This window comes from Cinclus cinclus, chromosome 4 (assembly GCF_963662255.1).
Source record: "Cinclus cinclus chromosome 4, bCinCin1.1, whole genome shotgun sequence".
NCBI lineage: Eukaryota > Metazoa > Chordata > Aves > Passeriformes > Cinclidae > Cinclus > Cinclus cinclus.
Window position 1 is genome coordinate 52,881,444 of NC_085049.1, and position 26,443 is coordinate 52,907,886.

Genomic DNA, 26,443 nt, shown 5'->3' on the forward strand with positions numbered 1-26,443 from the left:
GAGACCTACAAAAGTCTTTGACCACTTACTGTCATGAATTTTGGTAATTATTCAACAAAACATTACAAGGTTTTGCCAAGATTTCCCATCTTCCTGAAGGCATTTCAGGGAGCTTTAAAACACTCACCAGAGATCCTACAAAAGCTTCAGTGCTGTTACACACCCCAGAGAAAGGCTGTATTTAAAGACTCACATTATGTCAGATCACTGTCTCAAGTATCTCTCTCATTCACTAGTAAAATTAAAGTAAATATATTGATTAGCTACCGCCAGTATCTAGGGATTTGCCAATATGTTTTGTAAAATAACCTTTAAGATCCTGCTGTGTTACATGTGTGACAAATGCATTGAACAAGAGCATGTAAAGACACCTGAATGCAGACTGCACTTTTCTCTCTGCACATATCAGAAAAGCAGAAAAAGTCCTTAAGGCAGACCTTAAAAGAGTAAGTAGGTAGTAGTAGTAAGAGTAAGTAGGACATGTGTAAATTAACCCAACAATCTGATAAAAAAATTTTATTATGTGAACAGCATTCTTTCAGTAGAAGTAGTGCCAAAAAGCCATAAACAGATTTAGAAATGTTCACAGGGAATAAAAAAATGCACAGTGATAATGTCTTCGACAATCAGTAGAAAAAGAGCAACCCATTGGGGCTGGAATCAGAGATGTGTACGAGGTAGGGTGATGAATTAGACTACGACTAGAGGATGGCAATCTCAAGCTGGAAAAGGATTAAGAAAAAAATGCAAATAATGCACAAAAGCAGTATCATTCAATTAAGGACAAACTGTATCAAGAAGAAATCTGTCAGTGAAGGTATGATCAAAATAAAGGCAGCATCTTCCCTTTTCTCCTTGTTTCTTATGAAGAACACATCAAGCCTCTATTAAACAGTCTCCATATATAAGGGAAACAGAGAGAGCTTCAGATAAAAAGGTCCAAGTCTCTGAGATCCAGAACCCTCTAGAAACAAGACAAAGTCTAGGTGGCTGAACTGATTAAGAAACAGGTGATAGTTCTGCAAATGACAGAAGCTGGTAATGCAACAGACAGACACTGGACAGGAAGATGATACTAAAGGATGAGATGACATTAGAAAGAAGGGAGAACCAGACTGGTTGGCAAAGTTGAAGAAAGCGTTATTCTCTATGGGAGAAGAATGAGATTAGTGGCAAAGAAACCATGCAAATGATTCCAGAACTAGTGTGAACAGTGGCACGGTTAAGGCTAACCTGTGTTGAACAGGACGGTTGCCCTTAAGGCTGGAGTCCAAGTAACAAGGTCATAGAAATGCTTCTAGATGGAAAAAGATGCAGATGGGGAATGCTGAAATGCAACAGTGGCGAGAATCAATGATAACTTGGTAGATTGAGATGCTGGGGGGGGAAAAAGTAGTGATTACAGACACAGTCAAAAAGCATAAATTCTGAAGCAACATTTTTATAATGAAGACTGTAAAGCCGGACACAGTTATCAAAAAAATGCTGTAGTTTTTGGGTCAATGTACTCCTCCTCCAAGTTCTGGGCATAAAGTTTTACAAGCTGCTTTCATACCAAAAGAATTAATGGAGACTAAGTGATTTGCAGGTAAGTAATAAAGAATTACAGTGCAACCATACATTTGATCTCTGTGATGAGCAAAGTAATGAACATGGAGTACTTAAAAGTAATAGGTAGTCAATAAATTATATCTACCACAATCCACTGTCTATGAAGCCTCCTAAACAGATGCCTGTAAGTCTACAAATATTTCCATTGTGAAAATATGACACAGCTGATAAACCTTAAAATATATAACATTATCACCTCTCAAACACAAGTAAAGTTGAAGTAAAGGTTTCTCATCAACCTGTGCATCATGATCTTCAAAAATTATCTTAAAGAATTTGATATACAACATAGCTTTCATAAAGCACTGATGACAAAATAGAACAGCAGAAACCACACCTGCTGCCTTTTCAGAAGTATTAACCCTTCAACCACAGAAACTCTTTATGGTAATTAAAATTGCTCAAGAAACAATTTGTGCCTTCACAGGAACAGATTCAGAGCTAAAAGAAGATTTCTCATTTTAACCTAATTCTAGAACAGCACATCTTTTAGATTTCATACCAGAAGAGCATATTTTTCCTCCCACAAAACTACCACGAAAACATTGACTTCCTCTCCTCCCCCACGCCATACCAAAGTCATATGTAAAGCCAACACTAGAAGACTCTAATCCTATCACTTTTTCTTAAAATGTATTACTTTTTTTTTTCCTCCTAGGGAACTACTAAATGCCTTAAAAGGAGAAATAATAAAACATCACCTTTAGAATTTTATCAGTGAGACAATGACTCTTTAGGGTGACCATTATTCGCAGATAAAGACAGAGTTACAAGAAGTGTTTGAGAATAAACCACAGATTTTAACAGTAATATTTAGATGTACTTAGCATAGGCTTGTAAATGGAATTTGTGCTTAGTATAGTGGTAAAGTTACAGGTATAAAATGAAAGCTTTGCTATTACACCATCTTCTGGTTAGACTTGGGAACTGTGACAAAGTTTAAGATGAGAATTTAGGATATTGAACTCTAAGCACTCAACAATTGCTAAAAATCTATTTTATTCATATGGACAGTAAAAGCATATTTCCATAACATGCTAGCAGTACCCAAAGATTTTTGATTTCTTTTCATTTTTTTTTTTAAAGCAACTTACAGGAGTACTGGTATATGAAGCTGGTCTAATATTGATGACAACTGGGTCAGGTGTTTGTTTGTCAGGCACATCAAAGGTAGGGTCAACCTGTTGAAAATTAATTATATCATTATTTCAGCACCAACAGAGGAAAGGAAATAAGACTGGAATAAAAAGTGAGAACAAACTTAGCAGCCTGGTAAACTGATAAGTATTTTCAATATAATTTTATAATATGATAATACAATTACCACATTTTGTTCCATAGTACAATAAAATATATTTGAAGGGAAGGTCTCTACACAATCGTTAATGAATTAGAAAAAATAGAGTTAATAAAATTGAAAGGGAAAGTTTTAAATTACTCAAAGTATTTCTTAGGAATGTGATTTAGCTGCTTGTGAACAAGTCTCTCCAAACATAGCAAGACAAAGTTAGCTTTCAATTTGATTAAATACTGTTCTTTGCCCTAGACTGGGGCCCTCAAACCAAGCAAGCCATATAATCTTTTTTCTACTGCCACCTAGTGTATATTTGAATTTCCTTCATGTAAGAAAATATTTACAACTGAAATTACACTGAAAATTTTTAGATTAAATTAAATCAACAGATGCTGTATGTGCACAAGAGAAACTTTATGCACCTTGATATGTTCAAACCTCAAAGCGGTTTTGAAAGAAACTACTTTCTAATCTTTCATTTATTTTAAAGAAGTCTTTAGCCCATGAAAGGTCAATTTACATACAAACACAGCAAATTCAGAAATACAATTCTCACCAAGTGGAATACATCTTTTAGTGTATTTCACTAAAACTGCATAACTGATTAAACATACTGTTTTCAAATAACTCCACAAGGTCCTTATGTCAAACACAGACAACAACTGGGATTTATCTCAGTTAAATTTAGCCATACTGCTTGACACCTGTATTTGAGCTGGTAATCACCTAAGATTACCTCTATGGGCAACAGAAAAAAGGTGCCTTTAGAGAATAAATAACTTACTTACATTTCCAAATTGTCTGAAAAACTGAAATTATTATAAGCATTAAATCTTTACTTACTTGAATATTCAAGAATCACATTGACCAGCGCAGCTGGAGAACAGTTATAAAGTTTCACAAGTCAAAACATGAAATTTGAAACTGCATTAAAATACAGGCTACTCCTGGGCTGAGGAGATGACACAACTAATGATTTTCTTGTAAAAGTTAATTATGCCTCAAAAAATAGATAGGGAGAGGGGAAAAATAATCAGGAAGGTATCTGAAATATTACAGATTGAAGAATAGCAAATGGCACCTGCAATTCCTAATGCCGTTTTGCCAGCTGCTTTATTCAAATCAGCATTTCCAACAGGTGATGTGTGAAAACATTGCAACTGTGCCTCTGATCCTAGCTGAGTAAGTTTTAAGCCAGCTCTGTTTTTGTGTATACCATTTCCTTATTTCCCCAGAATCAAGTTCTGGAATTCTGGAATTGCAAGGACTTTGCCACACTGAGACAAGCAGAGATAGAGGAGTATTAGCTAAAAAAACAAAACAAAACAAAAACAAACAAACAACAACCAAAAAAAACAGAAAAAACAAGGGAAGGAAATGTGCGAAACATTAGGAATTTTTTAAAATAGGATAATTACTTTCCTCTTTCTGTCTGTACATCTGTTGAACTTTTTGTGTTCCAACACCTTTAATTCCTTTAATTTTATCCTAAGGCAATCCCTCATTCCTGTTGTAGAGGTGACTAAACGTAACCAGCTGAGTGTAACTAAAGGGAATGTATTACAACGTATCTCAAGCATTTAGATGACATTGTAGTGGCTTGTAGCAAACCTTAACCAGTCATTGATACTTTTAAAAATCCCATCTCCCAACGGCCTGTGCTGCCTGCAACTCTCACATATATTACCAAGTCTCTTAGAACAGTGTTACTTCTGTTTAGTTAAGATCAATTATCTTACCCTGTTCACACAGGAATAGGAAGAGAATAAAATAACAAGAAAGGAAGCAGTTCTGCATATTATTTCAAGCATAGATAGGATAATAGGAAAAATTTGTTATTACAACTGCTGTGCTGTAGTGGAATAGATCATACAGAGAGAGCGGGGGAATCTCCAACTCTCCTCAAGGCCCCCTAACCAGATAAAGCTGAACTGATGTACCAGTGACAGGAAGAATAGATGATCTCCATAAGCTCCCTCTGACATGCCTGTGATTACATTCCTCCCTTCCCTGAAATATTAGAATCATGATGAGCCATTGAAAGATGAGGGTGGAATTGCAGTGGAACAGCCTAATGTTAGAACTCTCTCTATTGCCTCTCGCTTCAAAAGAGCTTGGCATGCGAAGAAGGACAAAAATACTTTTTTTCCTTTTTTCCTTCTCCAGAGTACAGCACAGCAGGTCTACATATTATGCTTTTTCTCAGTTACAAGAGGAAATAGTTTAAGAAGATGGAACAATGAAAAATTTCAAGCATAGTGCTACATAAGAATGAGTGCACACTAACTAAAGCATGTTATTGCTGGTAGTAACCTGATATCAGTTCTGTCTAGATAAATTATGTTTTTGTCCAGTTGGTGAAGTCTATTCTTCATCATCACAACAAAAATCCCATAATTTTTGTTGAGGCAGACAGGAGGAACAAAAAAAACAAAAAAAAATAAAAAAAAAATTACATTACAGTAATGAGTTTTGTTCAAACTGTCCAACACTATTTTGTCTCCAAGAATATAGCATATTTGATGTTTACTTGAGAGAAAGATACTCTAGTGACAGTATTATGTAAATAGAAAATACAGCAAATCTTGTTAAAATCCTGAAATCAGCCCAGACAAATATAACACAGAGTCCAAAACTTCACTATGACAAAGGCACAGAGCTCTTTCATTACTATGGAGCAGCCCAGGAGCCTATAAGCTGCCACAAATGCTGCAGCAATTAATAAATGCAGACATAAAGCTAAGTTAAATTTGTCAAAGCCAACTAATAATTTCTTGACATTCAACTACTGAATTTCCTTGATGAGCCCTTTCAGTATTGATAATGAGGATTCTTAGCCTTAGTTTAACTTTAGCCTGAACTCTTTAATGCTTTTTCAGAGCTTCTCAATTACCCAGGACCAGGAACAAGAAAAATAAAATCTGAAAAATTGGTTTGAAGTATATTTACATCTTTGCCAGGCATGTAAGCAGCAGAGAGGTCTGGAAACATTGACCTGAAAAGAAAACAATGGACCCCTGCAGCTATAACCTACTGCATTTGTTTAGTACATGTTATAACTGGGTGCAATTCAAACAAACTTGAAGCAAGATGTTGCTCCAGCAAGACTGGCTTGAATCTGCTGGCAAATGCTGTGACCAAGTTTGTTCTGGCACTGACCAACTGTACTGAAGGCTGGTACCAGTGAACTGCATTCATTTACCTTACAACTAATATGAAAGTCCATCACAGAAGTTTGTTATGAAGCTTGTCATACAGGCAGTCATCCTGTTCTGACCAAAATGCTAAGCATTAGAAAGCTTCACATCCAACTTGACAACAGAACCAGGCACAGAAGAGATCATGGATTTTATTAGAGTTCCCTTCCTCCAGCAAATGTTTTCAATCTTTATACTACTCATTAGCATGTGTTCATATTGCAGACACACCCATCCACCCCCCCAAAAAAAAAAATCAATATCCCCAAATGTCACTGTTTTAATACTCTGAGCAGGAAACAAATGCCATGGCAGCAGTATCTACATTTTCCATGAAGGCAACCAGGCAATGGTGATTTTCTGTAGTCTTCTGATAGCATATTACAGCAATCAGAAAGTTCCTAGATTTATTCCAGATACAGTTCTTTAACACTAAAGGAACCTGGAGACTATAAAAAAGAGAAGAAAATACAGGCAATCACCACACAGAAGCCAGCCAGCTCTATCAGAGACTATTACAAAGTGTAAACAATGGCCTCATTGAAAGCACAGCATTGTTTACCTATTGAGCATAACTTTCAGACTACCTGACAAACACAGGATTTTTCCTGATACCGACAGAACATTTGACATTGCACTTTGGTTCCCTAATTTCCAGTACTTTCAATAGATGCCAGTAGATAGTTTGACAGTAAAGTAGTTCAGAATGAAATATGAGGAAATCAGACTACATTGTGACGTAAAACACAACTGCTAGCCTAGAAAGTCTTGTAGATAGATATAGATATCAATATCAAGACCTTCTCACAATACCTAAAGGTCCTGGAAAGAGGAACAGCTTGTTCCTCTTGATACTGACAATCAAGTATTTGACTTTCAATACTATCACCACTTTGTCCTTCTTATAATGATGTATTTTGGTAAGCATTCTACACCTCATTGGTGATTCAGATGCCTTCTGCAACATTTGCAGTTTTATTTCAGAAACCAGATTATCACATATGTTTTGCTTGAATCAGATGTAGAGTACAGACACAGAAGAAGCATGAAAGTAATCTCAGGTTAAACCTGCCAACTTCAGCTCGCCTAGGAACCCTAATGTGGATTCATAAATTATGGTTGCTTAAAAAGTATTACACATAACAATAAAAAATAGCTCTCTGATATACATAAAACATACTTAACCATAAATGTCAGACAGTGTTTACAGAAGCTTCTTGTTTCCTTTATTAGACAATTTATTGCACTCACCTCAACTGAATTAAGATTTTCACCATGGAAATGAGGTGACCTTGGGTAAATATCAAGAAGATGAGGAGGATCATCAATATGTGTTCTCCTAAAATTGTGTTTGAGAACTTCTTCATAATCCCAAGTATCAAAGTTGGTTTTCCATAGAAATACCTATAAGAAATCTACATATTAGTAACTACATGAAGGCTATTCAGTGCTCAAAGTGTAACTACTCTAGCATGCTACAGCATACTAGAATAATAAAGTCTGTTATTACTAGATCACTGCATCTTAACAATACTGCACTAATGTCTTAGTCTGATCTCTACTGCAACACAGGAACTTCCCCAGACCATCTATACATCAAATCTAAAAGATGTGGTTTAATCTATTAAAAACATCACCTCTGAAATAAGTCTATAATCACAAAAGAAAGCAAACTCATGTCCCAACTGAACTGTTCCAAGTTACTCTTCTACCAGATCAAGGGATCATATACTGTTAAATTTCTGCCCCCTATAAAGGCTTGCAGGTCTAACAAGAAAGTTTGAAAGAATAAGAGAAATGAGAGAGTTACACAGAATTTGAAAACATCTGGTCCCAGTGTTTTAGCAAAAAGAATCTCTTTTCTGAACTTTGTCTAATTATGTTCTAGGTAGAAACACAAGTCATACAATGACCAAATGCAGAGGGTCACAGGATATAGAGGTAGTCCAAAGGTATTCTATCCAGTCTTATGAATATTCCAGGAAATGAAATTATAACACACAATGTTGTTCTCTCATGTCACAATATAATTGCATATTTAAGTAATTTAATTAAGCGTACATGACCTGTGAACTTCTTACTTTACATACTAATAGAGGAAAGGAAAAGGAGGTAGGGGAAGAGGATTTTGAGGCACTGAGAAGTTACCAAAAGTCCAATGCTGATATCTACAGCTGCTAGCTAAACTAAAGAAAACAAAGAGGGGACTATAACTTAAAATTACTTCCCTGTCCAGCCAGTAATATTTTTGACAGGCATCAGAAGTATTTTTCAGATATTAATAATTATTAAGCAACAAAAATCATAGACTTCTTCACTGAAATTTTAAGCACACTCTATCATATTTTTAATAAATTCCTGAATAGCTGCATTACTATGAGTTCATTTCAGGTTCAGCATCTCTCATGACTCCCTTGAGTCAAAAATCCTGAATATGCACGGGGAGACAGTTCACCAATAAAGGTGAACACAGACTAACTCAGACATTAGTACCAGTGAAAGAGGGATGAATAGACCTCAGTCAAACTAAACCCTCCTAAGAACCTGCCACTTGCAGGACTGTTAGATGATAGATCAGTAATTTCACAGGAGCTTCCTGCTTTCTTTCCTTCCTCATTTGTGTAGGTTCTACTATTTCCATCATTCAGTCCAGAATAAAGTCGCTTACATTTTCTTAGTAGTTTCTCCTCTTTTTTTTCAGGCTAATTTTCTGCAGGCTTAGTAATTTTAAGTGTTTCAGCACTGAGTGTAAATAAGAGTGCATGCAGGAGGCAGCTCACCTTTTATCAGAGGCGAGCTTTTGAGCTCAAGCTCTAAATATGTTTCATTTTGTTCTAAAGTGAAAGGCCATGTCCCTGCAGCTTCATCACTACAGATAAAAAACATCAGTAAGAGTAAAACCAGCATGGAAACATTCACATGTTCCTTGAGTAGCTCAACTACAATGCAAAAGCAAATATGCAAACCCCAGAAAGATGGATATTTTATAAAGAAGTATTCTCCTTCACACCAAGTCCTTCATCAGATATGATTTGTCTCCTCTATATAGTAACTGAATTAACAGCATAGGCTACTACTTTCCAGACAAATAAGTGCAACTTTGCTCTTTCACATAAAAGGTCTTATGTTTTCCATAGCAACAGGTTAATAAAATACATTGCCATGTGCACATATAGGCAAAAATGTGAGGAACACAAACTTCAGAACACTACATCTGGAGAGCCTTCTTGTTTGAGGAAAGAAGCAAATAGAAAGAAACAAATGTATGCAGTGTTTGTTTCAAATATTTAACCTGCTTCTGAACAAGGCTGTCAGCTGGTTCTGCAGCAACCAGAAACTTGTATCAGAAGCAGAGATACTGGTTTTCCTTCTTTGATGGAAAGTTATGGAAGGATCTGTTGTTTGAAAACGTAAATAATATATGTGTGAAGGAAGCAGTCTTCCATAAACTTTGAATGTATCAGCTGCCTCCAACTCATGCTGTGAACTGACAGTATATTTTGGTTACTGCATGAGGGGTTGAACAGACAGTGTATTTTAGGTATTGCATGAGGGGCAGAAGATGGCACTTTTATGGCCAGCCTCTGCTCATAAGCATGACATTGCTGATCTGCCAGCAGAACTTTTCCAACAAACACACCCTACAATTTCAGTAAACCAACAATCACAGTGAGTTGAGAAGTTCCACAACCATTCTCCTGGCACACCTGTAAGAAGGCTGTGGAGAGGTCAGCAAAACAGGATGTTTGAGAAGTACGTGTGTATATACACCAAAAGAAAACAGACACTGAGGAATGAAATTCTTATGTTTACTAGAGATAAAGATATACACCTTGGTAGTTACCCAACAGTGGTTAGCACATTTTAAAACTTAGAAAAGTAAAAGTTGCAGCTAAGTAAGTATTCTTCTCCCACCAAAACTTTGATCAAACAAAGGGAAAAATTTCAAAAAACACAGGAAGGCCCACTGTTAAGGTAATTTAAACTGCTATTAGACCTCCTATGACAACTTTTTAAATTCAACATTTAACTAACAAAGTGCTTCCTGATGAAACTGGATCTTCCCTTTCATATATACAGCATGAACCCATTATATCAAACTGCTAAGGAACATGAGGCATAGATTTTTACCTACTTTCTCCATGCTCTCATGCCCCAGCTCCACAACAGAAAGTCAGGGCAGGAAAAAGGCAACGACACGAATGCTCTGAACACATGTCATTCAGGGAGCCCAAATTCAAAGGAACTTTGTAGTAAACAGGCATTCCCAGGGTGTGTTGGCATTCATTGGGAAGGCTGTGTTAGGCTTAATACTGTAGGTCATTGCCTTCATCAGAACTTCAGATTAATCTTCTGCCATGTGACCTAGTGAATACATGCACTTTCGTTCCTCTCAAGTTAAGCATAACATACCAATAGTCATAAAACTCAAAATAAAATGCTAATGGAAGTTAAGATCAACAATTCAGAATCATGTAGGACTTAAGCTGCATTTTGGGACTTAAAATCTTATTTAAAACTTTAGTATGGAAAATAAAAGTTCATACTATGGGGTTAAGAAATACATATTTTTCCCCTGTTCTTGACTGGTTTTTGTGGGGCTTTTCCCTGCTTGCAAAATTAATATGGGATATTTGATAACACTTCCACCCTTTCAATAACTTCCAGTCTTGGCAGTACTTTTTACTTAACACTTTGTAATAGAAAGCAATCTTTTTTATTTCCCAAGACCATCTCTGTTACTAGCTGAAATTTATTTCAAACTCCACTAAACAGAATATAGCCATGAACTAAGGTAAACTCAAAAGATCTTAATTTCAACAGCATAGTTTTTTTATATCTACAGTGAGCTTTTAGAAACTTGATAATATTTGCTCTTAATTGTGAGATTTATTATAGCAGATAGAGATTAATTATAAGACTTATTGCTTAACTTTTTCTTAAATGCTCAAAAATTACTCTTCTTCCCTTTTTAAGTATTTTACTGTTTAACCAAAGTAAATTAGTAAAGGTAATCAGAGGTGTTTATTCCCCCAGAGCTAGCCAATTGTTTCCCAGTAACACAACTTAATACCTACAATTACAGAGAAAGGACTTTAAAAGCAGTGAAAAACCTAACAAAGTAGCTAAAGCTTAATATTAATTGCAACACAACTACTTTGTTGACACTGAATTGCAACACTTTAAATATTCTTATTATTCTTTAAAAATCTTTCCTTTATTTTAACATATAAAAGAGAGGTGGCTAGTCTTATCATCATACTATCCAATGGAAAGTCTATATAACATACTAATAGACAGAATGCATGTGAGCAACTGAGTAATTAGCAAGTTACTGTGACATACTATAACTCACATCCACTGTAACAAACATTAAGACATTTCATTTAAGGAGACAATACCACAAACCTGAGCATCCATGCCACCCGAGGCAAATTTTTCACCACCTTTTGAAAAAGCCACACAAAGTACAGGCCCCTGGAAAACAAAAATAGCATACAGTAAAATTAGGCTACTACTGTAATAATGGTATTTTAGAGAAAAACAACTTATGTCATTACCTAATATGACAGATTTTTCAATTTTAATAAAACAAGGAACAATTTCACTGTAGTCAAGTTTCTACAAAACTTGATTGAAAAGTTAATATTGCACGTTTTCATAAGATGCTATATTACAGTTACAACAATCTGTACTAGGAAAAGAGTGGCAATATCCTTAGATTTTAGACTTCAATAGACAAAACCACTGAAGTGCCAAATAACATGATTTTGAATATCAACTGAATTATTAATGAATTCAGAACATGAGCTTTTACTTAACATCAAGTGTGCAAGATATTAAGCACCGTTACAGGTAAAAACTGATCCATTTCCTCAACCACTTGTGACAAGGTGCATGAATACAACACCTTACTGTCCACTAAATTTTATCTGCAAGTTGCAAGATAAAAGACACAATGGCATAAATATTACTTTCACTTTGTAAGGATACTGAACAACCTTATAAGATCTCAGTTCAAAGAGGATTACTGTGTATACCTTGTGTCCATGAAGAGTGTAAATAAGTCTTTCTCCTAAGAGGTCCAGAATCTTAAGGGTACCGTCAGTAGAAGCAGTGATGAGGTAGTTACCAGAAGGATGGAATGATATACAATTAACCCCTGCTCTGTGAACTGATTTACAGAAGACAATATTCAAAGGCTGTAGATATCTACTAAGAGGATATATACACTTTATTTCTTTGCTCTTTTCTACTTCCCAAAAAGCTACTTCATTTAAGGGAAATTAAGGGAACCACAGTGCTGAGGCACAAAGGACTCTCCACAGTACTTGCTGAGTTCAGTTCTAAATATTAAGAGAAGCAAAGAAATAAAAAGGATTCAGATTGGATTCTTAGGGTTGCTAGACTACAAAGATACTTACAACATGTCAATATGACTTGTTCGTCCACTTTCCCCAGTAAGGAATGAAATAACATACTCTTAATAAATCACATTCAATTGCAAAGGGTCCCACTGTAAAGAAAACAAAACAAACTACATTGTTTTTACCTTTGAAATGCTGCAGTAGCTTGTTCGTTCGAATATCCCATAGTTTCACTGTGTTATTGGAACCTGCAGAAGCTATACATGTTCCACTTGGGTTGAAATCCACAAAAGTTGCAAATCTAAATATAATTCATAAAAACATATTTATATTGTGTTTCCACAGAAATATTTAGGGGTGTGTGTATATATATAAAGCCCACAACAGTAACACTGAGCTGCCACAAACTTGTGTGAAACCTCCGTGTATGGAAACTCAAATTAGACATTTCAAGTAACTGACACAAGTATAAGAAAACAAGATGTGTGTGATAAATCATAATCCCACTTTTGTTGAAAATACTGCATAATTAATTCAAGTTCAATCTTTAGAGTTTGTGCTGGAGAACAAAGTTCCTAGAAGATAGTGCTGCAAATAGTTTGTAAGCAACAAGTAGAATATTTTTGTCTGAGAACCAAGTATCTAGCTATAACAACATTTTGGACTGGAAAAAGGATGAAAGCAGCCATGAAATCAGCAAAGCACATATACAAGATAAATATTCCACTGACTTGATAACTAAAACTCTGGATCCAAGATGTTTAAGAAAACTGCATATAAGTGAAAACAATCATTTTTTAAACTTAAATAAAGCACTGAATGTACAAAAATATTATTTTCATCAACAAGTGGAAAAGCCTTCAAGCTTTCTTCTTGTTGAAGCATCCAACATCTAATAGCATTATCAAAATTGAGGGGAAACATGAAAACATCCCAAAATCCAAGAATAATCTCACTTCTGTTTGGATTATCTCTTGATTGCTGGAAAACAGCTGGATAAGTGCAGCCAGTTAACCTCTTTAGGAAACATCATATGAATTATTTTACTTGACATGAGTGGTAGAATTATGTTTTCAGATTTAATATATAGAGATGTTAATAACACAGAACATTAAATTAATTCCATTAAAATTACACTATTACATTTCTCCTTTTTTTTCCCCTAGTAAAACTTACCCTTCATGATCTGAGAAGCTATTAACACAAATTTTATTTCTTGTATCCCAAATGATAATAGATTTGTCCTCAGCACAAGATGCTATTAATCTTCCATCAGGTGAAAACCTGAAACACAAAAGTATATACATTACTTAACAACTGATTCTGCCTAGATTAGCATTAGAGACATAAGCAGCAAAACATCAGAAACAAGAAAGCCTTGAATCTTGAAACAAGATTGCATAGCATTTGAACTTCTAGCATTTATCATGGACTAATAAAACTCAAAAAGAGAAGCTTCTCCCCCTGTTCCACTCTGCCCCATTTCACAATCAACTACGATTAAACACAGAGCCATAAACAAGATGAAGAGAGGGGGTTGGGGCGAGGTATCAGCAACCTAAGATGGAACTTCAGCAACTTCAGATGACAAAGAGATTATTATAGACAATTACAGGTAAAAAGACAGAGCACCCAGAGTAGAATCTTGTGTTCAATGTTAACCTATATTTCTGTTCTCTGAGTTCTTTGTAAACTTACAAATAGTGGGCAAAGCATTCACAATTATTCCTAGACTAGCAGACCAGGTTTTCAGACAGGAAAACTAACTTGTCTATGACTTCCTCGGGCACTCGTATTTCACTTACTGAGCAACTGCTCAATGGCATTAAAAAACTGTTCAAGAACTTTCACAAGTGATTTCCTAGAGCTTTCCCTTTTCTTTTCAACAGTCAGATACTTTGAAACTGTGTTTGGTCTGCACTTCACCAATGTTAAATTCCTTTCTCAAGAGGCTTATATCAGGCCTCTCTTAGCCATAGATTTTCCATTAATGTAGAGGACAGGAAAAATTTAAAAAAAAAAAAATCAGCAAACAATATTTTCTTGTCCTTAAAGAGTATGAATCCTAACAGTCCAAAGACCATTTATTGTACCTTTTCCAATTATGTAAGCCTAATTCATCTGGATTCATGACCATTCTTTAATGCCACTACTATTCCAAGAATAGTTGAGAAAACCCCTACAATGCATGATACTTCCCAGCACTTGTTTCCAGATTTAAGTTAATATAACAACAAACAAAACAAAACTGGGAAAAGATGGGATACTGACTGAAAATAAATACAGAAGACCCCATTTGTTCTTTAAAGTAATAGAATGAACCCAGCAACTGATTTAGTACGTACATGTATTAGCATAGAGCAAGCTTTCGTACTTCAGCTAGGAGAGCTATACAACTTGTCTGCATAAGATTCACTTATTAAAAATTAATTATTGGTGAGAGATCATTATTTGTTATTCACAAACTTTTCTTCTCTTATTTCCACCCTGGGATATAAAATCCCCTTTGTTAAGAATTCTACTTTACCAAGAGAATAAAAACACTTACTTGGCACAGCGAACCCAACCAGTGTGTTGGAATAGGGTAAACAAAAGGCGCTGATAGCAAACGCTCCATATTTTTATTAATTTATCATTGGATGCTGAAACTACAGAGTAGCCATCGTGGGAGAAGCTCACAGTCCGAACAGATGCTGTATGACCTTTCAGTACTGATGACTCTCCATGACTATGGCGAGGGCAAAGAAGATGAAACAAAACCCCGAATACCAAGTAACAAATCACAATTATAGTAAAGAGTTTAAATCCCCATAAACTCAATGCTAGCATATTTAGAATCTGACCCAAGTGAAAAAGCAGCATACAGAGGCAAAATCTTAATGTCACTATTACATTTTTACTTGCTTAAGTATTATTAGAATGACATTCATTAAGTTCCATTTACCAATGACCAATTTTACAGAACAGTGCAATTAAATATTGGCCTTTAGTCTCATTAGCATGTGAAAGAGAATTATTTTACATAGTAATTTATAAAGCACTTGAAAGTTCGTAACATCAGTCTAAGAGAAAATGAATAACTCATAATCACTACTACTCAAGAACAGTCAGATAAGTTATTTTTTTTGTTGTCTTTATTACTTGTCACCCCAAAATGAAGTGCAGCCATGCAATCCTAATTAAAATATAATCTGTAAGCCAGAGAAATATTAGGAAGCATAGTTCTACACACATGAAATTGTGACGTCTGAGTTGTTATATTTTTCGTTTGAAACTACAGAATACTCAGAAAAGAACAAAGTAATACAGTAAAGAACTGTGTTGCTTGTGGTCCCCAATCTCAGTTTCAGTCAAAGCCCAGGCATGTGCGAAGAAAAAAGAAACTTGAGTAAAGCCTCCAATATTCACACTGCACAATAATGAAACACATATCCAGCATTGCTCAGTTATACTCACATGCAAGGAATCCACAGCCTGACAGTGTGGTCATGAGAAGCTGAAGCCAGCACCTGCCCATCTGGTGAGAAATCTACACTTGTCACTGCTTCTGCATGGCCTTCAAACCTGTAGGCTCTGCACTGCGTCGTCAGCTTCCACAATATAAGAAGCCTATCCACAGAGCAGGTAACTGGCAAGAAGTAGAAGATATTAGGAGTCTGCTCACTGTTCTTATAAAAGTCAGAGCTAACAACTAGGGATTTGGATTCACCAGAGAACTTAACAGGTATTACAGGGAGGGAGGAGTTATGTTTTAATGGATACTCAGCCTGAGCAGAAGCCTGGTAGGGAGTAATGCCAACACCAGGCTTTCAGAAGGATGCCACACGACTGGGAGAAGTAAAAGATAATCCTTAACAGGTAGCTTTCCCACATACTAAGCTGCAACTGTCTTACAAGTACTTTGAAGATACAGAGCAACATGTTCAAAGCCAGCTACCATGCATATCACTAAGTACGAATCCAGATTTGGTTTCACCTAATCTTAAGAACAACAGACAAATTCTTCAGTAATCTCATTTTGATCTCTGAGATGGAATTTGTTTCACGCATCAAGTGTTTAACCCAAAAAAATACCATGCCAACTTTAACTCAAGACACGACTGCTAACACTTCGGATATCTACACTTGAGTGAAGATATCAATATATGGCAATTCTACAATCCTATTTAAGTACCAATTTTATAATACTAACATTTGTTTAGTTCAAGAAAGAACAAAGTGGTCAGTCTGAAAACAGAAAACATGTTTGAGGGTGGGTTTTTTGCAGTCATTGTACAGGTGAACTACACTATCTACAGCCAGAAAGGCAAACCTAACTTTTACCAGAGCTTGATCCTTTTCAGGAACCTATAAGAACCAAAGACAATAAGCAGTTGAATTAAATTGGTACACATGAATTTCCTATTCCTATCATCTTCATCTCTGCTAAATGCTGTATATAGACATAAATAAAAACAAGGTATTCACACTCCCATCCTTGAGTTGTCAAATTCCTAACCCTAGTAGATAAAAGAAGGGAGTGGAAGAACAGGGATCTCCTGGAAGTTGGAAGAGTACATGAAGATGGCTTTTTCTCTTCCCAGTTTCTTTCAAGCACCAACATAGCACAAAGAAACTGAGTTTCCTCATTATCACGTCAAGCAAGCCTCAAACAAAGTATTAGCATATTAGAATATTAAATATTAACTATTAAATTCCATTTATGAATTTGATTCAAAGATACTTTTTATTCCCAAAAGACTAGCTTCTGCTAAAAGATGTAAGACCAGACTATCTCTATGCCCATCTCAACAGCCTCCATTTCACAAAGAAATACAAGATATTTTTCCCCCCACTTCAACTTTTCATAACCCTGTTTTACAACAGCGTCTTTCTACTTGTACTTAAAAGAATTACTTTTTCTCTTTGATTCTGAAAAGTGTGATCTACAGTGGAGTAAAACTAAAAGGAAAAAGTGAAACATAAGCCAAAACAGAATTTGAAGGCATCAGGCTGGAAATGTCAAACAGACAAGACTGATGGCTTCTAACATAAATCATTGATGAACTACCAAATACCTGTGGTATCTTATGAGCTGCATGAAGGCTGTGTAGTGTCAGCTTTCAGTTCTAAAAGCAGAGACAAATATTCTTAGAAAGATATCAGCACCATTCATTCAGAGCCTGGTTTCTTGCAGCTTGCTATCTCATAGATGGGCTGTTCCAAGGTCAATGAGAAACAAGCAGTGAAGTTTTCCTTTCTGCAGGACATGCATGACCATCTTCCTTGTTTTCCCTCTGGACTCCCTGCTGCCTATGCAATACTTAAATATTGGATTGGAAACAAAAAAACGCACAGAAGGCCCAGAAGAATTTTTTTAGGATGTGCCATAGCACAAATAGGCCTGTTGCTCCTCAGAGAATATGTGACATAACCAAAAAGGTGGAAAAAAAAAAGGTGTTTAGAGCTGAAAGACAATTTGTCCTTGCTATGATCAACTGAAAAATATAATTAAAATGAAGAAAGCTAAAAATTCACGCTGAGCTGACTCCAATATACAACTTACTCCAGTTTATAACCCGAGTGCCTTTTTTTTTCTAAATTTCAATGCTTCTGTACACACCCATGTATAGCAAATACATCACTGGATAATTTGCTTTTCTGCTGATGAGTCATTACAGAACTGAACACGAAAAAATAAAGACTTGGCCTTATGCAAAGGCCAAGCTGAGAGATCTACAGCAAAGTGGTATACAGATATTATTTTCATTTCCCACAATAACAAAGTGTTGACTAAAAGCTGTGCATGGATCAAAAGAGAAACTCAGACAGGCTTTAACAGCCTGATGTACATCTCTCAAAATACTTAAGTATCTCCAATATAATTAATCACTCAGTGCAAGAATTACAGAGCAGATGGAACAGAGTGCATACAATGGGTGTGTGAATATTCAAACCCTACCACTGCCAATAAACTCCCACACTTTACAGGGGAGTAAACCACTGCAGCTCTCAATGACACAGTACAACATCACAATACAAACACATTTTGCAATGAATTGCAAGATTTCCTACTTGGAGAAAAATAATTATTAATTGAATCTCTGCCAAAAAAGCCAATCTGGAATTCTAAGTACAGTAGGTAACATAAGAATTTTTAATACCTCTCATAAGTTCAAGTTATTGGCAGTTTTTGTTGCACTCTGTATGCATGTACACAAGAGGAAAAGAACTGAGAAGAGTCAGCACACTAGCTAACATTTAATTTTCTGGATTTTATTTTTTCAAATGAAATCCCAAAGCCCTCCACATTTATTCAGTGTTAAGTTTACATTCAATTTCTTTTAAGTGACTTAGAATCAGTAGTTTAAAATATATACAATCGTTCACCAAATCTTCAAGGTCTAACAAAATAGAAAACCATTCGGAGACTCAGATTTTCCAGAAATCTGTACATACTGAAAAAATAATTCGATAGGAGCATTACAATAATAAGGTGTTGTTTGTTTTTTCCTTCTTTCTTTCTCTCTCTTTCACTAGTCCCTCCTCCTTTTACTTGCATGTTTTTTATTCCTGCTGAGATGATATATATATTTTTTTTTTTTTTTTAGGGCCAGGTCATTTAATTTGTGTTTTTTTTCTGTTCTCCCCAGTTTGTTTCTAAATAACTCCAAACATTGAAAGGAAGAAGGAAGGCTTCAGATACATAGAGAGAATAATTTTTCAAACTCAGAGGCAGATTCACTTACAGTTATTGCTTAAAGAGATAAGGAACACTTAGAATGTCAGGTTTAATTTGAAGGTATTTCTTTATATAAAAAGCAGTTTTTGCCAGGTGCTAAAAAATTAACTGTATAAAATTTGCATAGTCTATATTCACACCATTTAATTACTTTCATCTGAAGGAACATGCATTGCACATATTATTTATGATCTGCCACATAGGAAAACCTAGGCCTTTTTCCTGTCATTCCTATTGACTTTAACAGCCTACAGCAAACTTTTCACAAAAGCACATACTTGATATAATTTATTGCCCCGGTACATAATGACTTTTGGTTGCCTTTGAAAAGTTGACAAATGGTTCATAACTTGCAGGTCTACAAAAGAATTTCTGCTGCAAAGTAGAATGCAAATTTTCAGGAATGTTTCCCTTATGCAGTAAAAAGTTCCCTTTTTTTTAAACAAACAAACAAAGTACCCAACAACAAGAATAAAAAACAACTTAGGGGGAAAAAAAAGGAAGATAAAAAAGGGGGGAAAAAAAATCAAATTGCAAGTAACTGCCTAAAAATAAATTAAAGTCTTAAAAGAATCCATGCCACACAGTGGCAAGCATTTTAGCATGATTAAATGCTTCATTCCAAACTCCAAATTTTCTTCTGTTCTCCTTCTATCTTAACCTGCTTCCACCCAAACCTCTCAAAGCTTTCAAATGACTAAGATTTAAGAATATGTTCTAACTTACTCCTACTTTATTTTTGGCCAAACTTAAACTACATTATGTCTCACTTGTCCCTTTTTAACCCTTCTACCTACTAAGACCTGTAGCAAATACACATCTACTACATTCCTCAAGTATCCAGATTCCTAGTGCTCACCTGCTTAAGTTTCTACCTACCCACCCCATGAAAAGACTTACTACACTATGGCTACTGAAAAATATTTATCACTTCAGTAAAAGTAATCAAAACAGCTGGAATGCCCAACACATTAAAAAGTGTTCAATTTCAATTTTATGAAACTAAAATACAGACACTAATACAAGATTTTTTCAAGTACACAGTACATCTATCACATCTACCATCTATAATCACAATCAAAACAGATTAGTGACATGATTCAAGAATCAGTATTCTTCAAAAACTCAGCTTAACAGAAAAAAAAAAAATCTAAACAAGTAATTCTGTGAACCACCTTACCAACAAATCTTCCTGCAAGCTGTTCTTTGTCTTTTCAACTTCCCTCATGTCAGAAGCTTCAGCTTCCCAGTCTTACACAAGGTCTCCAGTGGTATTGTTTTGACTAGAAAGAGGCATCTTATGCTGTATTATTTCTCTTCCTAGGGCTGACCTATGCCAGCTGTAGCCAAAATACAAAAAATAAAATAAAACAGTCCAAATGTTCCTCTATGTTACCTTCTTCTATCCTGCTGACCAAATGAAAAAACAAAAAAAAAAAACAACAAAAAACCAAAACAAAACAAAATAAAAAAACAACAAAAAATTCAAACATGGTCTAGATCACATAACTTTTGTGTCCCTAGGATGTAGGGCTCAACATGGAAAAAGCTGACACAGAGCCATTAAATATATAGCTAATAAACAGCAGCAGCTAAGGCAATTTTGTGGTTTCTTTCCTTCCCCATTGCCTTTAAACAAAATTCTTACTTATAGGCATCCCTATTTCTTCCATTTGTGATATCACCAGCATGTCTTTGGTTCTGCTACCACACTCTCCTCTAAATGCATGAGAGCTCCTGACTAAGCCACATGGGGTAAGATTTTTGTAATAGGTACGAGACTGCAAAGCAGTGCCAAAACCCTTCTAGTAAATAAGCTTCCTGTTCGTCTATATCATATAGTACCCTTAACAGCATGTACATTCCCAGAAAAATGCAGACTACTACAAGGCTTAGATTCAACTTTCCACATTCAATAACTTGCTACTGTAGCATTACTGGGGTTGTTAGATACATATTTTATAATGTACCTGCAACATAGGTCAGCGAATGCCACTGCAAGAACCTTAACTTTTACTTCTGTAAGTAAAAATTTTTTGTTTACATGTAGCATTACCTTGCATGATTATTGCATAATTTTAAGATTAAAAAAATCCCTCCTCAGTCCACTCAGAAGCCTTTGTTTTATCATTACCAAGACTGAGCCAAGTAATAATGGATCAAGAGCAAAGTAATAACGGATCAAAATTTTACAAAAATAAAAGGCATTAGATGCTCTAATCCATGTTTTAGAAACCGAGCCCCACTATTTACTTTTGCTTTCCATATAGTTCATCACAGTAGACAGTTTCTACAAAACTACAGACACATCTGAAAACATTCCAAGGTATTCAAACATTGCTATTTGCTCACATGTGTAAAATGCCTGGAGAGTTTCCAGAGTCCATTCAATTCATACTACCAGCAGTGATTATTTCTCAAATTTCCAAATCTGATTTTTGTCTCCAGCATTACAAGTTCTCATTTGCACATCAGCATGCCCCTCAGTTGTACGATAAGCAGTAAGGCACTTTCCCGAATGAGGGTGATAAATAGTCCCATCTTCTTTGAAGTGCCAGATAATAATTTCTGGGATAGGAGATCCATCTTTTGGGCAGCTCCTCATACCTATGAAGTCCTCCCGCTCAGGGACTTCAGCGCATAGCTCAGTTACAGAGTTAAATCTAATCTCCTGATTTGATGTATATTCAAAAAATTGGTTACCCCCCTGACCATGACAGCCAAAGAGAGAAAGGTGAGAGCCAGTAGGATTATGTTCCTGTAAGACATAGTCAAGGCACTCTGAAGGTATTCCTGTGCTGCGGATAGCACCGTGCCAGCCAGGACGATCTTCTGGTACATGCAACTCGGCAAATATGTTTTTTAAATACCAGTGAAAACTCTTGCATTTCAAACGCTCTCTAAGAATCTTTCTTTCAGAAATGTCTCCATAGTTTTCTTTCCTTGCTGAAGGATTTCTGTTGTAAAAGTGATCTTTGAACTCATCCATCCACACCTCAGCAGCACGTGCCGTGTTCTGAAGGAAATTTGGTCTAGCATAGGGCGCACGCTTTGGAAACACATGGCCCACGTGGGAGCACGGATGAATTTCCAACATGCCTCCACACTGCCAAACCCTAAAGGATAATTCCAAGTTCTCCCCTCCCCAAACATCCATTCCTGTATCATAGGTTCCCAGGTACTCAAAATACTTTTTGCTGACAGCAAACAAGCCACCAGCCATAGTTGGGGATCTGATTGGGTCAGTTTCAGATTTGCGCCTGAGACGTTCGTGTTTAGGCACTGAGTGCCATTGGAACGTCAGCCGCCAGTCAAACCCCCCAATCATGGGCTCTGCCGTTTGCATGTAGTACTCAAATGTTTTCCAGTCAATGGTGTCAATGACAGGACAAACAATAACAGTCTCATTCTCAGCAATCCTCTCAAGCAGTGGTTCCAGCCAGCCAGAAACACACTCACAGTGACAATCCAGGAATGTGAGAACATCACCGGTAGCAAAGGTGGCACCAATCAAGCGTGCACGAACCAATCCTTCTCGTTTGTTGGTTCTTATCAAGCGAACTCTTTTCAGGCTACTTATGTATTTTTCAAGTTCAGCCTTCAAATACACTTTATCACTCAAGTCATCGACCAGTATAATTTCTTTCAGAAGCACTGAAGGTGACGTTTCAAGAACACTATGTATCGTCCGCAGCAGCGTTGACCAGGCTTCATTGTAGAAAGCAATTATAACAGATGTCGTGGGCAGTCTTCTGTAGTTGTAAGATTTAGTTTTACAACCACTCAGTCGATTATCTTCAATGTGCCGGTGGAGAGAAATTTTATCACTTAAATAAATATTTATTGCATACTTCTCAATCAACTCTTCTTCCTGTTTCTTCTCCTCAGGACTCAACTGTGGGCGAGAGGGTTTACCCCATTCTCCTGGAGCATAAGGATCGGGTGGGGGTTTGTCATAAACTGGACGAGCCAAATCGAGAGCTGCTTCTGCTCTGTCAGAAAAGCGCCTCTCCCATTTCCCTTTAGTGATGCTCTTGCCGGCGAGGGAGGCACCGAAGGAAGAAACCGACAGCTCGACCACAAAGTAAGCGATCATTAAGAAGCCGAGGAACACGCAGCTTTTGCGGACCCACGTCCATCTTCTCGCCAGACGGATCCTCATCTTAGGTAGTTAAAAGCAACTTAGCAGAGCGGGCTCCGTGAACTCCTGTCGGGTCTCCCCGCGCCGCCAGGGCAGAGGGGGCTGCAGGCACTCGCAGCTTCGGGCTCTGGCCGCCGGCAGAGCTTGCGGCCAGCCCTCCGCGGTGGGCCCGGCAGATTCCAGGGGGACCGCGGGGGAGCGGGGCGGCAGCAGAGGCACGGAGCGGCCCCCTGCCCCTCCGGCCTCGGCGCTCCCCTCACTTACTTCCTCCTCCTCCTTCTCTCTCTCCGCGGGACAAACCCCTCCTCCCGCCTTGTGGTTTGCTCAAAAAGTTGTCGCTTAAGGAAGGGGCAGAGACTCCTCAGCCCGCCCGAAGGAGCGAGAGCCCGCCCCGCCTCCGCGCCCGGACCTGCGCCCGGAACCGCCCGGCGGCTCCGGGGGAGGGAAAGAGGGAGGAGGGAGCCGCGGGCTGCCCCGCCCGGAAAGCAAACGGCGCCCGGCTCCGCACTCACCCAGCCCCGCCGCGTTCGCGTTGAAGGCGACGCCCGTCACCGCCGCCGTGTGGCCGTGGAAAGGCCGGATCAGGATGGGGTCCTCCTGGGGAGAGGGTGCGCACCGTCAGGACGCGGGCGGCCGCGCTCGCCCTGCCCTCCCCCGCCCCTTAGGGGCCGCTAACGCCCCGCGCGCGGTGGGAGCCGCCGGACCGGAGCGCTTCCACCAGCGGGAGCGACGGCCGGGGCCAGGCAGCCCTCGGCGCAGGGCGATACCAGCCGGCCGCGGCTCGCCTGCCCGCCGTCCACGGTTGCCGGGGCCGAGCCCTTACCAGCGGGGAGGCCATGGGCGGAGCGGCCCGCGACAGCCCCGCGCTCCAGGCGCGGCCGGCCGAGCCCCGGATTCATCCGCCGCGCCAAGAGCGCCGCTCCCCATCTGCCCATGCGCGGCCGCGCGGGGCGGGGCGGGGCCGCACCGCGCCCTTCGCTCTTAAAGCCGCAGCGCCCCCGCCTGCCCCGGCTCGGGGGGAATTAAACCCTCCGGAGGGGGGAATTAAACCCTCCGGGTCCGTCCGGTGGTCGGGACAGGGCGGCTCAGGGGCTGCGGGGGGCTCAGCACTTAGTGGGGGTTCGGCCGAGCCGTCGGTGGGGTTCCCGGCTAGCTCGTGTTAGCTCGTTTTTGTGACTTAAAAATTCATACAGGGCAGCTAAAAAAATCCTCAGACTGATTTTATATTAAGCTGCCTTAGGTAGTTTGGCCTCTTGTCTTCTTTTTCTTCAGCTGTTTTTTTTTTTTGGTCAGACTTTCGACTTTCCTAAGTTGGCACTCTTTAATGCTGTCACCTAACTTAAAAATTAAGAAAACCCCAACGCTGCAACGTTAGTGTTGGTAGCGCTGCGAATGTTTGTGGAAAGCTAGGTGAGGGAACCAGGCTCGCTGGAAAAGTCCTGCTCCCATAGCTGTGCTAGTAAAAACAGGGTTGACAGCAATTAGCACAAAGGGCTGTGATGTCAAAGCTGTCATTCGATAGGCGAGTGCTCCTGAAGAAGTAACTCATACTGCAATTACCTTTTCTTTCTTTTTTAAAATCCAGTCCACCTTTTACTGGTTGTTCTGACATTAAACTTTTACATCTACAGAATCAGGTCACTAATTAGGCCAACGTATAAGAATTGTAACTTATAGGACAATAAATTGTGTTTAACCATGAAATGCACACTTAAAGTAATAACTTTGGAAGTGGTGAAAAAAGTAGGATTATCACAAGTATGTAAGGCAATTTTCATTAAAATGTACTAGCACTCCTCACATTGAGCTTATGTAAGTTGATAATATGCCATTTTTGACTTCACAATACAAAACACGTTTAAAAATATAAGTGGTGGAACAAAACACATTAACTTGGACCTAGCAAAAGCTACAGGTTTTTGCCATTATTTGGTTTTGGTTTGGCCTTTTGATGGAGCTTTGTTTTAGTGGTTTGGTTTGTTTTTTTTCATTCTACACAGCTCAGCCTCCCATCCTTTTGTTTTAGTCCCTGTGATTTAGATCAAAAAAGTAAAATGTAGCATTAAAAAAAAAAGAGTTGGTGTTGGTAAGACTTAAATATTCTGCACTCTACCCTGCTGCAGGAACAGAAGTTATCTAGTTAAACTTCAATTGACCTATTCATCATTATTAAAGTCTTCCAGCCTTTCTCAGCTTTTTTCTCCAACTGTCTTCTTTCTGTCAGGTTTTTCTTCAGCTGTGAATGATGTCTCATCAGGGAGACTACATTTAGATTCTATCCCTCTGGGTTAGTACCAGACTTTGTGTAATATTAATTTATTCTGCATCTTCTCATCTCCTGAATGAGAGAAAGTACCATCTCTGCTGCTTTAATTCTGTGCTGTGTATTTTCGTTAGTTCTTGTACCTTGTGGTTTTGGGTTTGGATTTGTTCTGGAAGCTGCTTAAAACCCAGTGGTCAAAAACATGTTACGTTTTTTACAAACTGAGCTGAATGACAATTCTCAGTCTACTGAATCCTTTTCCCTTCTTTAGAGTTGCTGTGCTTCCAGCAGCTCAGTATATTTTACTAATTTTGGTATGCTAGCGATAAATTGGAATCTCTGCCTGCCCACAAAATTCCTGGACTATAAATTTCCAGGTGATAGGCATAAAGCAAAGGAAGGGCTGTGATTTTGGAGAGAAGGAGGGTGGCATCCCTCTTTCTACAAATTGATAGATGAGTGTTTCTCAAATTGTGTGGCTTACAAAGTTAGTCTGTTTCTTGCTGTATCTCTTCACCTGAGAGTGCTTTGAGGACTCCCAAATGCTCTTAGTAAGCAAAGTATTCCTGTACTGCAGTCATGTAATTAGCTATAGTGATGTAGTTATAAAGCTGGCAGGTAATAGTTTATATGATTATTATGTTCCCTTGTTAGTATATATAGATTTTATTTTTGGAATTATTTTAAGATTATTGTAACTCCTAGTCATACAGTTATGAGTTGGCATTGTCTTTTTAAGGTTGTGATATGGAAGAGCAATTTACTGTAGTATGTTGCTGCACACTGTGATGACAATGATAAATGGTGCCTCAGAAAATATGTTCCAAGCATCATGTGTCAGCAGGCTG

At 37.9% G+C, this 26,443-nt stretch overlaps 2 protein-coding genes across 2 annotated transcripts in view; both read right to left on the minus strand.

Moving 5' to 3' along the window:
* The window catches only part of POC1B (POC1 centriolar protein B), a 43,226-nt gene extending 18,967 nt beyond the window's left edge, over window positions 1-24,259 (minus strand). Inside the window, exons 1-10 of the mRNA XM_062492516.1 lie at window positions 24,157-24,259; window positions 23,845-23,940; window positions 15,927-16,098; window positions 15,019-15,198; window positions 13,647-13,754; window positions 12,656-12,771; window positions 12,144-12,277; window positions 11,512-11,580; window positions 7,354-7,506; window positions 2,706-2,792 (exon numbers count right to left, since the gene is read on the minus strand). Of these exons, the coding sequence (XP_062348500.1) occupies window positions 2,706-2,792; window positions 7,354-7,506; window positions 11,512-11,580; window positions 12,144-12,277; window positions 12,656-12,771; window positions 13,647-13,754; window positions 15,019-15,198; window positions 15,927-16,098; window positions 23,845-23,940; window positions 24,157-24,259 (1,218 nt within the window). The remainder of the gene's footprint in view (window positions 1-2,705; window positions 2,793-7,353; window positions 7,507-11,511; window positions 11,581-12,143; window positions 12,278-12,655; window positions 12,772-13,646; window positions 13,755-15,018; window positions 15,199-15,926; window positions 16,099-23,844; window positions 23,941-24,156) is intronic.
* GALNT4 (polypeptide N-acetylgalactosaminyltransferase 4) lies at window positions 21,556-23,353 on the minus strand. Its single transcript, XM_062492071.1, has one exon. It carries the CDS (start codon window positions 23,351-23,353, stop codon window positions 21,602-21,604), a length of 1,752 nt encoding a protein of 583 aa, XP_062348055.1. The 3' UTR covers window positions 21,556-21,601.
* Window positions 24,260-26,443: the final 2,184 nt, after the last annotated feature.

Coding starts and splice junctions, on each gene's coding strand:
- GALNT4 (XM_062492071.1), bottom strand. CDS start 23,353: ATGAGGATCCGTCTGGCGAGAAGATGGACGTGGGTCCGCAAAAGCTGC.